This window comes from Octopus bimaculoides, chromosome 11, assembly GCF_001194135.2.
Source record: "Octopus bimaculoides isolate UCB-OBI-ISO-001 chromosome 11, ASM119413v2, whole genome shotgun sequence".
NCBI lineage: Eukaryota > Metazoa > Mollusca > Cephalopoda > Octopoda > Octopodidae > Octopus > Octopus bimaculoides.
In genome coordinates this window covers 60,631,639-60,645,934 of record NC_068991.1, presented here as the reverse complement: position 1 = coordinate 60,645,934, position 14,296 = coordinate 60,631,639, and the positions used below count along the sequence as shown (strand labels likewise).

The following is a 14,296-nucleotide window of genomic DNA, read 5'->3' as shown; positions in this document are numbered from 1 at the left end:
TAGTGGTTCGGCAAAAGAGACCAATAAAATAAGTACTAGGCTTACAAAGAATAAGTCCTGGGGTCAATTTGTTTGACTAAAGGCAGCCACAGTCACATGACTGAAACATAAAATAAAGGAATAAAAAATAATGATTTCAAATTTTGCCATAAGGGTAGCCATTTTGGGGAAGAGGATTAGTTGATTACATCACCCGAGTGTTTCACTGGTACTTAATTTATCGACACTGAAAGGATAAGTCAACCTCAGTGGAATTTGAACTCAGAACGTGAAGACAGACAAAATACCACTAAGTATTTCACCCAGCATGCTAACGATTCTGCCAGCTCACCACCTTTGTGTTATGTCATTATAATAAAAACAATTTCACATTAAACTGTAAAATTACACACACATATACACACTATGGGCTTTTTCCAGTTTCCATCTACCAGATCAACTCACAAAGCTTTGGGATGCCCCGGGGCTATAGTAGAAAAGATATTCCCAAGGTGTCACACAGTGGATGAGAACCCAAAGCCATATGGTTAGGAAAAAAGCATCCTTACCACGCAGCCATACCTGTGTCTGTATATATGTTTGTGTGTGTGTGTGCATGTGTGTGTAAATAATTTGTTGCAAGGTATGAACCGAGAAAATGAAGGTATGTAGAAGTTATTATTCAATTGTTTTCTTTTCAATCTTTCTTCTTTTTTCTTCTTCTTTAGAAGTCATTGATGAAGCAGTTGATGAAGCTGTTGAGGAAGCTGTTGAGGAAGCTGTTGAGGAAGCTGTTGATAAAGATGCTCGATCTTCTACCGGAGGTGTGTTTCTGAGAAAATTAATTACTTGACTACTCATGGTAATGGACAGAACTGCCAGTGCTGCGAAGAAGTGTGCATGGGTGCAAGTGCTTGTGTGTGTGTGTTCATGTGTGTGTATACAAACACATGCGTATGTGTATATTTATGTATACACACATAGTGGAGGCGCAATGGCCCAGTGGTTAGGGCAGCGGACTTGCAGTCGTAGGATCGTGATTTCGATTCCCAGATTGAGTGTTGTGAGTCTTTATTGAGTGAAAACACTTAAAGCTCTATGAGGCTCCGGCAGAGGGCGGTGACGAACCCTGCTGTACTCTTTCACCACAACCTTCTCTCACTCTTTCTCCCTGTTTCTGTTGTACCTGTATTTCAAAAGGCCAGCCTTGTCACACTCTAAATCTCCTGAGAACTACGTGTCATGCTAAATCTCCTGAGAACTAAATTAAGGGTACACATGTCTGTGGATTGCTCAGCCACTTGCACATTAATTTCACGAGTAGGCTGTTCCGTTGATCGGATCAATTGGAACCCTTGCCGTCATAACCACATACATAATTACATATTTATCTATACTTATCTAACACCTACATACATACATGCATATATATATATATATATACATATACGCATACATACATACACACATATATCTATGTATATTAATTGAAGTGTACAGTATTATATATTCATTGTGGCTGATTTTAACAGTTGGTTTCACTCTAGATACTAAACCAGATGTTAGATAATAGCATGGTTAAGCAATACCACATGTTCGTCAGAACTGGCAGATATGGAAAAAATATACTGTGACTGTTCTCTGTTATTGGAGCTGAAAAAACACATCCAGTTTGTGGATATTGTGAAAAAAGACAAAACAAACTCGGCAAGAGTTATATTAAGATATCGAGTTATGTCCCTTGACCCCAAAGGTCTCTGAGATGCTGTAAGTCTGCAAGAATTTTTTCTGTGTAGGGGCTAGGGTTAGTATTCATATAGAGTTGGAATGTGTGTAGGGGTTTTGTGGGGGATAGGCAGGTGTTCAAATGCTTAATCCCATGTAAGGGTACATATGTGTCTGAGTGTGTCCGTTTGTATGTTTTGGTTAAAATCCTAACAAGGTTCTCAGAATATGGTGATGAAAGAGCTGAAGATGGAGAACTGCTGATTATAGTCATGATGGAGCCTATAGGTACAATAAAATATACCTTCTTTCATGTGGGCAAGGATTAAAAATCTCACTTCTGCAGTTTAGATAGATGTGTGGGCTTTTTTATCAGCTAAACATAATCTGCATTCTCTGCTGCAACTAAAATAAGTTTTGCTCTTCTCTAAGATTCTCCACTCTGTATTGTACAGAGTTTTTCTTTAATGACTATATGTGCTTGGCCAGGGCTGTGGCATTTCATCTCTCTGGGATATTAGGAGGACATATGGCTGTTGAAACTGGCTCTGAAGGGAATTTCTATTGCTCCCATATACTTCTACACATTTGGTTGCCTGTTTGGGCCTTTTGATGTTACCTCTGTCTCATATGCAACTGTTTCCCTGTTACAGTGGCCATTAAGGAGACATATGGTGTTACCTCTACATGAGCATTCTTCCGCTGTCTCGGGTGTGGGTCTGCCTACTAATATCTTCTTTTTACACTAAGGACACAGCTAAAGGAAACTCTTAAGGCGTACCTATTAAAAAGTTTACTGAACCTATTCATACAGGAAAAGTATTTCAGGCATGATCATCCCATCTATTATTCATACATACCGTCCATTTCTACCTCATTCAGTGTTTTCTTCTTCTCTCAAAATGACATGGAGTGATTTCAAAGAGATTTAACTTTTGTGTTTAAAGTAGACAAGTTACAGTTGTTGCTGAGACTAGCTCAGGTTTATTATTCAATTGCTTTTTGCTTTCAGTCTTTCTTTTTCATTTTCTTTTTCTTCTTCAGAAGCAGAGGATGAAGAAGAGGTACCTGTAGATCTGGAGTCAAATGTCACAGGTTTGTTTCTCACAGAATTATTTCACTACTCATGGAATTATTCAGAACTGCCAACATAATAAAGAAATTTGTAAGACTAAGTTTGTGTTTGCATACATAAGTGTTTTCAAATGTAGTGGTTAGATGTGTATGGTGGTAAACAGATGCAAAAAGAATGTGTATGCCTTTGAAGTAAACAAATGAGTGAATCGATTCATAATTAAAATATAATTTATTCACCAGACTTAATTTGTCGTTGGTACACATAATTCTTCACTACATGCAAAATGTTGACAACTGCTACGAGTTGCTACAAATAAAAACAGGGTACATCTGTGGAAATGGTATGTCACAATTGAATATATGTTTGTGTGTGTGTGTATGTAGTCATCTGATACAGTCGTCTACCGTGGAACTTGGAACATTGTTCTGGTCTCTGCTGTCGCCAAAACCTGTTGTGCCGTAGAGCTTCCTTGTTTGGCTGCCAGGACCTTCTCTCCCCTCTGTCTTATTGACCACTGAATTTATAAGAATCGTGGCAGCTAGAAAGACAGACATACTGCAGCAGGGTTTGTACCTAAATAGGTCAGCTCCTGTCCATTTGAACTTCGCCTGACATGGCCTTAGGTCGAAGGTTAAAGGGAGATGATCAATCACTTTTTGACAGGACAAAGAAAACCTGTTTTCGCACCTGTTGATCGTGGTGGTTTGGACGACCGAGAATTCTTAGATTCGGTTTCGAGAAGGAGAAGGAAGTGTTAATTTTTACACATACATATGTATGTGTGTGTGTGTGCGTGTATTTGCTTTCGGTGTGAATGGTTTTGTTATACGGTGCCGAGTTTTACAATCCTGTAAATAATAAAGGTATTTTTTAAGTTTAAAGCTTATAGTGATCACCATGCAATGACTAACAAAAATAGTCTAATAATGGGGCATATAAGCTCCCGGCAATATATATATATATATATGTATGTATTTATATGTATATATAGTCAAATCTAATAAACAATCAATAAAATTAACAATAACAAACAACAAGAGGACTGATTTGGAGTATCTGATTCATAGATATTTTTTACTTTACCCTTGAATTACATTACCTTTAAATTCTTTTGTAGTACGTCATTTCTGCTCCTTTGATTGTGTGTGTGTGTGTGTGTGTGTACATAACATGTGGCTGTGTGGTAAGAAGCTTGCTTTCCAACCACATGGTTCTCGGTTCAGTCCTTCTGCATAGCACTTTGGGCAAATGTCTACTGCTATAGCCTTGGGCTGGGCAAGGCCTTGTGAGTGAATTTGGTAGACAACAAATCCATTCACAAGGTTGGTCAGTCTGGCATGGTACTATAAGAGGAGACGCATACCAAATGTGTCATGTAGTGGGACTGAACTTGAAAGTACATGGTTGGGAAGTGAACTTTACTACATAGCTATTTCGTTGAGCATGCATGCATGCACACACACACACACACACACACATGCACGCACATATCAACCAGCCATGTGTAACAACAACAGAATTACACCTCAATATTATTGGAAATGGAGGACTAAATTTATTAAATGATACATGTATGGAACACTTACTTTCAGAATTCTGAGTTTCTGTGCAAACAATTCAGTGAATGTTGTACTTCTTTAGCTTTTTTGCAAGTGTAATTCATGCAGTATGTATGCATTACCCTTGCACAAGCTGATGAATTGTTTGCACAGAAACTCAGAATCCTTAAAGTAAGTGTTCCATCCCTGTATCATTAAATATAACACAAAGATCGGTTGGAAGGCCACTCTTGTGCTTCAAAGACAAACTAAAAGAAAATCTGAAGTGATGCTACATTCTCTTTTTATTCTGCAAAAATAAGGCATCAGATTACAGGACCTGGTACCAGACCTTCTTCACCTCAGTTCAAAGATTTGAGCAAAGTTGACTCCAGCATTGGGATCAACTTCATGCAAGCATGAAGGCATGCTGCTCCTATAATGAAAACCTTACTTGTCATTGTGATTTTGTGGGACAGAGCAAAGTGGGCCTTGCTGTCCACTCAAGAAAACACATAGTAAATAATCCATAAGCACTAAAGCTGAGTCCTCAACTTCTTCCATTTACCAAAAGCTTTGCAAGGCACCAGCAGGCCTCAAGAGACACATGCATGTCCATAGAACATGATTACCACTTTATTTTACTGAACCCTCATTTGCTGTTCATGCTAAGAGAATCTATCACATTCTGCAGTACATATTCTAAAAATTGGAACAACACAAGGAAGATTAGCATGGCCTCTGCACAAGGATGACACACAAATTCATGAAATGTTCTATATTTTTTTCCATAGGTGCATTGTGACTGTGTGGTAAGAAGATTGCTTCTCAACCACTTGGTTCCATGTACAGCATCATCTTCATCATCACCATCATAATTTATCATTGATATAACATCTATGTCTTATTTTAAATATCTAAATGGTAATTATCATGCCAGTTTGTAATATATATTATAACATCTGACATGATCATCATTTCCATTTCTGAAAAATTAATTTTCTCTTCTTCATTAGTAAAGGTCTTACTTCTGCCTCAAGAGGAAATGGTCACTATAACCTGTACACTTGGAGAGACTATAAGGAAGGTTAAAGAGCGGTTTTGGAGAAGAATGAAAATTGAACCTGTTGTCCTTAAAATCAAATTCAATGGTAGGTCATTAATAGTTTGTTACATTATTTCCTGTAAATACCTATATATATATGTCACTGATACACTCTTTCACAATCATCTTTTGCATGTTTATATTGATTACACTGTGTAACAAAATTTTTCTTTTCTTTTTTTTTTTTTCGCCTTTGGTTTGTAAGTGTTACTTCCTATTTGATTCTTTCTAGAAATCAAAGGAAATAACTACTGTTCCCTTCAAATTTTGCTTTTGTAATCTGGACATCAATGTTTTGAAACTGATCTATTTTCCATTACATTTCGAACAGATTCAGCACTGAGTTGCTGAAGCAGAAATATCTTTATAACAAATATTCTGCTCAATACCACAAATTTATTTGTCAGTTGCTTGACCTTAACTTCTTGATCATGTCCCTTAGTGTATATGCTCTAAAAATATGGAATGGTTACATACAGAATGCTTTTGAACATAAATCCCCTTGATCACAGCTGACTTAAGGCTTATCAGCAATAACAAAACAACATGTAGATAGATATAAGATAAGAAATTGAATGAATGCTTGAATGGCTGTGGAATCTCACACTATTTCTTCTGTTTATTTTTAGGTGAAATACAAATGGATAACACACAGTTGATTGAGCTAGGTGCCAAACGAAATGAAACAATTGATTTTGAACTAGAGTCCAGAGATCCTGAGCACTTTCCTTTAAAACCTTTCCAACGAGAGTCTTATATACCAGACATTCTCACTATCAGCGTCATTAACAGTAAGTAGAGACCCTGGAGTTTTTATCAGTACACCTTCTCCTCGACTTAAGACCAAGTTCCATTCCAACTGACAGGTCATAAGTCGATCTGGTCGTATGTTGGGTTTATATTTTTCAACAATATTTTCATTCATGCAACTAGTGCTTGAAAGTGACTGAGTGAGAGGAAATGGCAGGCAGTGGTTGCCTGAGTCTTAGGGAGGCCTGCGTTGCCAGATGCTGCTATAGTTATCATACGCGCAGCTGTCCGACATCCAAAAATTGATTTTTTATTTATTTTAAAAATTTTTTGTGGTCATAAGTGTGGATGGTCAAAAGTTGCATAGGTCATAAGTCGAGGAGAAGGTGTATTTCAGAATATCTTGCAGTTTATATTTTTGGCAGACTTGATGTAGTGGCATCAGAAAAAAAATAATTAGAAACAATTATATCTAGTATTTTTGTTTTCGTTTTAAGTTTGGTACTTATTTTATTAGTCTTTTTGTCAAACCACTAGGTTATAGGGATGTAAACAAACAAACACCAATTTTCAAGCAGTGGTGGGGTGACAAGCTCACAAACAAACACACACACACACATTTTATCTTTTACTTGTTTTAAACATTGGACTGTGGCCATGCTGGGGCACCACCTTTAAAGGTTTTACTCAAGCAAATCTACCCTAATAGTTATTCTGTTTTTAAGTCTGGTACTTATTCTGTAGTAGTAGTAGTAGTAGTAGTAGTAGTAGTAGTAGTAGTAGTAGTAGTAGTCGTGGTGGTGGTGGTGCTGGTAGGTTGGAATTACTTCAATTGTTTCAGTAAAGCCTAAGGAAAAGTATGAACATCACTGTCTCTTATTATCCTACTCTGATATTTCATGCAGTTGAAATAAATTTTTAATATTAATTCCTTTGATACATTATAAAATGTTGCTCATATTGCTGCAGAAAAAGGAGAAGGAAAACAAGTAGCAGTGGAAGTACTACAACCAGCCAGAACGAAACCATTCCTCGGAGGTTTTCGACACAAAACCAGTCGTGCAGAGTATCATAACGCCTCAAGCCAGACCAAACCTGTCCCACTACACTGGCCTAAAAAGACACTATTCACTCGAGACACTCAAACAAAACAATTGTCCAACCAAAAGATGCAAACCCCTCAAGATACATCAACACAGATGACGAAAATTGGTTGTTATGTGTCTGTAGCAGAAAACAGACTTCACACTCCTGGTAAATATATAACCTCAAAGGAAAAAGAAGATGTGAGGCTTGAAAAGGTATTTTCTTACTATTTCTTTTCCGTTTTTTTCCTTGTTGAAGTAAATCTAATTGTTTTTTGTTTTTTTTTTTTCAATAATTTAATCTTTTGTACTTTAAATTTTTTACTTTCTTTTCTTTTTTTTTTTCTTTTAACCAATTTATTTTTGCATGTAGGTGCAGGCTTGGCTGTGTTGTAAGCAGTTTGCTCCCCAACCACATGGTTCCAGGTTCAGTCCCACCTTGGGCAAGTGTCTTTTACTGTAGCCTCAGGTTGACCAAAACCTTCTGAATGGATTTGGTTGATGAAAACTGAAAGAAGCTTGTAGTGTATATATATATATATATATATATATATATATATCTTTAGAAATTGTTATGGTTGGTCAGAGAGTGACCATTGGTTTTTTGCACCTGTAAAGTGCTTAGCCACATAGGTGACTCGTCAGACTCAAATCACTGAAGGCACATAACCTCTCTACAACTGGAGGGAGGAATATGTCATGATCAGCTAGTTTTGTAAACAAAAAATATACACCTGGATTAGCCATGCAGGCAGTGTTAACATGTGAGCTGGGGTTATTTCCCTTACGTAGGTTCCAGCCATGGTGATTTTTTGAAGATGCTGTCAAGGTTCTCTTCAATAAATGGGCAATTTCAAGCTTCTAGCAGGAAATGCCTTAGAGGAGGGCAAGGAACCTAAAAAACTCGCTTGACCTGAAGACCTTTTTAAACCCCAGGAAAGAAGTAGTTAGTCAATGCCTTCATCTGACTAGCTATAGCAATCAACTCCTTAAAAAAATATATTACTGCTCTAATGTTTTAGAGTGTGCTTCTTTTTCAGATATATGAACTACTGATGGTGTGTGTGTGTGTGTGTGCGCGCGCGTGCGTGTGTATATGTGTGTGTGTATGCATGTGTGTGTGTGTGTGCGTGTGTGTATCTGTGTGTTTTTATGTCTGTCCCATACAACAGGTGGTAGCTTGTTTATGTCCTCATAGCTAAGCAGTTCAGCAAAAATAACTGATAGAACAAGTACCAGGCTTTAAAAAAAGTACTGGGGTTGATTTGTTCAATCAAAAATTCTTCAAGGTGGTACCCCAGTATGGCCATGGTCTAATGACTGAAAAAAGTAAAAGATAAAGATAAAAGATACATTTGTTGTTTTCAATTGTTTTCTAAGTTTAAAGGTTAAGTCTTTTCCATAGTTATGTTTCAGTGTTGGTAACTTTTTGCTTCACAGAAGAAAAATTGGTGGTAATGTTGAATAGTTAAAGTGTGGCTATAAAGCTCACTTGCAAGTACATGGTTTTGGGTTCAATTCCACTGCACAACATCTTGGGCAGCTGTCTTCTACTGTATCCCCAAGATGATCAATGCCTTGTTAGTGAATTCAGTAGGTGGAAACTGTGTGGAAGCCTATAGCATACATATGTGTGTGCATGTACATGTGTGTGTATGTGTGTTGCTTTGTGTTTGTCCCTGCCTACTGTTTGACAACCGGTGTTGGTTTGTTTCTGTCCCTGTAACTTAGCGGTTTGGATATTGAGAGACTGTTAGAATAAGTATCAGTAAAATAAGTATTGGGGTTGATGTGTTTGACTAAACTGTTTAAGGCGGTGTCACACCTGGCTGCAATCCAATGACTGAAGCCAGCCAGAAATTTTTTAAAAAAATAAGAAACATGTTGAAGTTCTCTCTGATTAGCTCATTTGATCTGGTTTCTATTCAAGGTGATTGTACTGCAGACATATTTACGTCGGTACCTTGCCTGGAAGTATGTAATGAAAATCAGAAAACAGAAAGAAGCAAGATTACAGTTTGAAAAAGAGGAAGCTTTGAAAAGACAACAGGAGAAAGAAAATAGAATTAAGGCTGAGTTCCTGCGTCGACAATGTCCTCGCAGCAGGAAAGATTTCCATACATTATATGACGCGCTTGAAAGTGAGTCACAATTCTTATTTATGTCAAGAGATTTGTATGTATGTGTGACACACAAACACACACACACATATACACACAATACACATACATTCACATACACACTTATGATACTCAGTTTTGCTGAGATGGGTGAGTCTTTTTAAGGCACAGCGAGATCGTTGCCAGTGCCCCTGGACTGGCTCTTGTGCGGGTGGCACATAAAATACACCATTTTGAGCGTGGCCGTTGCCAGTACCGCCTGACTGGCCTTCGTGCCGGTGGCACGTAAAAGCACCCACTACACTCTCTGAGTGTTGCGTTAGGAAGGGCATCCAGCTGTAGAAACTCTGCCAAATCAGATTGGAGCCTGGTGTAGCCATCTGGTTTCACCAGTCCTCAGTCAAATCGTCCAACCCATGCTAGCATGGAAAGTGGACGTTAAACGATGATGATGATGATGATGATCACCTTTAATCCCAATCTTTTGTCATCACTTCCTTGAAGATCAGGATCCTGAGATCAGCCTTAACCCATGTTTCTTGGATCTTCTTCTTCAACAAACTTCATCCATGATAAATGTTTACTACTTTTTTTATACGGCTTTCTTCATCTATGTACATCAAGTCCACCCCTGTGCATCTTCTTTCTTGCACACTACATCTGACTCGTTTCATATCGTTTTTCTCTCAACTCTTTTGTACTTCATTGTTCATGTACATTTAGATTGCACATCCAACAGAGTATACATAGTTATAAATCAAATCAAAAAATAGTTTACATAAATGTAGATTTAAGCTCACTCCAACTGTAACTATTTTTAAAAAAATAATCAAATAAAAATTCAAACTTACAAAGGAAATTGTTGGGAAAGTAATGTTTAAAAAAATCTTTCTATTGATATTCATGCTTTGATGTCTGGTCATTTATTTGGATTGTGTCAGAATGGCGCCTACAAGAAATTGCCAAGATCAACGAAACTTTAACTGGTGCTGAACGCAAAGCAGCTCTCTACATGTTGTTGAATCAAGAAATGGAGCATCTCGCAGCCATTGGGAGACACCAAGCCATTGTTGATGAAATTATTGCTGAGAAGAATATAGAGTCTTTCCTTAATAAGGTCAGTATATTTTCTTCCTTGCTACTATTCATCTCCAGGATAGCTCTGACCAAGCAATCTCATGACTGATCAAAAGGGTTCCAGTCATGACCATCCTTTCCTTTTTTGCAGTAATATCTCTTGGGTTACATTATTCAATGTTCCTTTCTTTCTTACAACAGCTGTGTGTGAGTTGAAGAAAACTTGAATTCTGTTTCTTGCAAGCTGTTTAGCTGCATAGGTTTCTATCAGTACAGTTTACTCTCAAACAATTCAGAATGAAGTTATGTAATTGGAAAAGACTGATGCCTGTGTCTTATATTTGAAAACAAAAAGAAATCTCTATAAATTCTTATAAAACCAAATGAATGAGCTTCCATTTACATGGAAAGGAATTTGTTTAAATTTTGTGAGATACCTCTATGTGTATAATCTTTTGCAATTCACTTATTTTGGGGCTTCCAAGAATTTGGTCTTCGCATTTTGTTTACTCCTTTTGATATCAATCCGAGTCTTTCAATAGCAATAGGTAACATTGTTGCTTTGAAATGCCACATTCTTCTGATTTCTATTTCCAAGTCCTTACATTTACTCAATTTCTTAAACTTTTTGTTAGCTGGGGTTGCAACATCCGTTAAAAGGCATATCTTTCCAACATAATTTTTTTTCCCCAATGATATGTGGTTGGTTAGCCTGAATTTCCCAATCAGTCTGAACACCGAAATTCTAAAAAATGGTAGCTTCAACATTCTGCACAGTTTGTGATGGTTTCTGTTCACACCAATTCGCTTAGTGATGGTGGTGCAACATATTGACCAGAGTGTGTACTGGACTGCCTTGTAATGTCATTGCAAGTACCCTGTGGGTGCCAGTGTAACACATCCAGAGATGATGTGGTAGGTTATCTTCTTCTTCTACTACTACTATTACTACTACTACTACTGTTATTATTATTATTATTATTATTATTGAGTGAGAGAGCAGTGCATGCCATCAAAATGACACTGGGGTAAAATATACGAAGCCCAGTATACCCATCATGACTACCCGTCTGATAAGGGTACACCAGGCACATGCATCACAACCATATGTGCGCGACATGGTGATCTCATATCAAGTTAAACAGTGCATGACCTCGCAGGTGGGGCCCAGTTAGAATTTTCTTCAGGTCGAGTAGCCCATCCCGCTCAAAAGGTCCCTGAATAAGGTTCGTTTAAGGATGTTGAGCAAAACGCCCATGTTTCCAAAGGTGAATTATTCAAACCCCAAAGAATTCCTCTCAACACATGGCTATGATGCTTCCCCACTACTTCTGCTCATGATCATTATTATTATTATTATTATTATTATTTTTTTTTTTTTTTTTTTTTTTTTTTTTTTTTTTTTTTTTTTTCTTTTAAAGACTGCTGCTCCGCGAAGTATCATCTCTAGCTATGACAACCAAAAGACACTCATTGACACTCCATATACAATACGAGCTAGAGAGTTACAGGAGATCTATAACAGCCTCATCATAAATAATTTCACTCTTGATGAAAGACTCGATATTTTGCTGACGTTAAAATATACAGTAAGGGTGAGTATGCTTGCTTCAGTTATTTCTTGGCTGCTAACAGAATTAAGATGTGTTATTCATAGAAGGATTGTCTTAATCCTTTATGAAACAAACTTACCTGAGACCACTTCTAGTTTTAAGATAAGACAAAAAACTGTTTCAAAGTCTTTATATTTTAAGTAAAACATTTTATCATAATTTTATTGGGGAACATTTTGTCAGATTAAGTATAAAGGGTTATAGATATTGTCCTTCTTTCTAAAAGGCACATGGCTCAGTGGTTAGAACATCGGGCTCTCACTCATGAGGTAGTGAGAGTGGTTCCCAGATTAGGCTGTGTGCTGTGTTCTTGAGCAAGACACTTTATTTCACATTGCTCCAGTTCACTCAGTTGTAGGAATGAGTTGCGACGTCACTGGTGCCGAGCTGTAGTGGCCTTTACTTTTCCCTTGGATAACATCAGTGGTGTAGAGAAGGGAGGCTGGTATGCATGGGTGACTGCTGATCTTCCATAAACAACCTTCCCCAGACATGTGCTTCAGAGGGTAACTTTCTAGGTGCAATCCCATGGTTATTCATGACCAAAGAGCATCTTTACCCTTACACTTTCTTCTGAGTAAAAGGTAAAAACAGTATTATTTATAATCTAAGGTGGCGTAGGAGTGGCTGTGTGGTAAGTAGCTTGCTTACGAACCACATGGTTCCTGGTTTAGTCCCACTGCGGGGCAATGGGCAAGTGTCTTCTACTATAGCCTCAGTCCAACCAAACCCTTGTGAGTGGATTTGGTAGATGGAAACTGAAAGAAGCCCGTCGTATATATGTGTATATATATATATATGTATATATATATATGTATGTATGTGTGTGTGTGCATATGTTTGTGTGTCTGTGTTTGTCCCCCCAACATTGCCTGACAACCAACGCTGGTGTGTTTACATCCCTGTAACTTAGTGGTTTGGCAAAAGGGACCGATAGAATAAGTACTAGGCTTACAAAGAATAAGTCCTGGGGTGGATTTGTTCTACTATAGGCGGTGCTCCAGCATGGCCACAGTCAAATGACTGAAACAATTAAAAGAGAGTGGCAAGCTGGTAAAACCATTGGCACACCGGGCAAAATGCTCAGTGGAATTTTGTCTGTCTTTACATTCTGTGTTCAAATTGTGCTAGGATTGATTTTGCCTTTCATTCTTTCAGGTTTGATATAATATTTACCAGTTGAATACTGGTGGAGTTTGATGTAACTTACTTATCCACTCCCCTGGAATTGCTGGCCTTATGCCAAATTTTGACACCAACATTACTTATGAAATGCATTTGTCTATTTGTGTGAATTAATTTTGAAAATAGTCGAATTATTGGGGAGATTTAGTAAGATATTCAACATGGTATGGGCTGTGTGGTTAAGAAGCTTTCTTTGCAACCATGTGGTTTTGGGTTCAGTTCCAATGCGTGGCACTTTGGGCAAGTGTCTTCTACTATACCTCCAGAGAAAACAGTGCCTTGTGAGTGGATTTGGTAGATGGAAACTGTGCAGAAGCTCATCATAAATACATACATACATGCATGCATAATACATACACACACACACACATATGTATTATATATGTGTGTGTGTTTTTTTCCAGTTTCCACCTACCAAATCCACTTGCAAGACTTTGCTCATCTCAAGGCACCACACAATGGGACTGAACCCAGAACCATGTGATTAGGATGCAAGCTTCTTACAGCTAATCTTGCATACTGACCCCTATATATCCACATGCATGGTGTTTCAGGAACACGATTGCAAGTTGAGTTACGAGATTACATGCCTGGTTGACCGTGAAGCTGACCTTCTGATGAGAGGCGTGTCAAATAACAGTTTGGTAGGCCTCCGTAAAAGGATTGCTACTCTGTTTCTACAGTACATCAAGACACCAGTCTTTAACCCAGAAGCTGCCAGATATACAACGGTGAGTCAAATTCAGCTTACTTTTGAGTCTTATTACTGGTGGTGGTGGTGGTGGCAGCTGTTACGGCGGCAGCGGTTGATGATGATGATGATGATGATGGTGATGATGATAACGAGGAGGAGGAGCAGGAGGATGAGGATATTGCTGTTGTTGTTGACGTTGTTGATGATGAAAGCGCATGGCTTAGTGGTTAGAGCATCTAGCTTACGATCGTGAGGTTGTGAGTTCGATTCCTGGACCGGGCTGCGTGTTGTGTTCTTGAGCAAGACACTTTATGTCACGTTGCTCCAGTTCACTCAGCTGTAGAAAT

At 38.0% G+C, this 14,296-nt stretch overlaps 1 protein-coding gene and 1 non-coding gene across 3 annotated transcripts in view; both read left to right on the top strand.

The window, feature by feature from the left end:
- The window catches only part of LOC106875742 (IQ and ubiquitin-like domain-containing protein), a 33,185-nt gene that overhangs the window by 11,519 nt on the left and 7,370 nt on the right, over positions 1–14,296 (top strand). For both annotated transcript variants that reach the window (XM_052971890.1, XM_052971891.1), the window contains exons 6-14: positions 708–803; positions 2,749–2,799; positions 5,337–5,471; positions 6,055–6,216; positions 7,145–7,476; positions 9,191–9,401; positions 10,322–10,497; positions 11,879–12,052; positions 13,810–13,986. In XM_052971890.1, coding sequence (XP_052827850.1) covers positions 708–803; positions 2,749–2,799; positions 5,337–5,471; positions 6,055–6,216; positions 7,145–7,476; positions 9,191–9,401; positions 10,322–10,497; positions 11,879–12,052; positions 13,810–13,986 — 1,514 coding nt within the window. The remainder of the gene's footprint in view (positions 1–707; positions 804–2,748; positions 2,800–5,336; positions 5,472–6,054; positions 6,217–7,144; positions 7,477–9,190; positions 9,402–10,321; positions 10,498–11,878; positions 12,053–13,809; positions 13,987–14,296) is intronic.
- Positions 5,002–5,106, top strand: LOC128249134 (U6 spliceosomal RNA). The gene has a single exon (XR_008265255.1). It is a non-coding gene; the product is annotated as a U6 spliceosomal RNA (small nuclear RNA).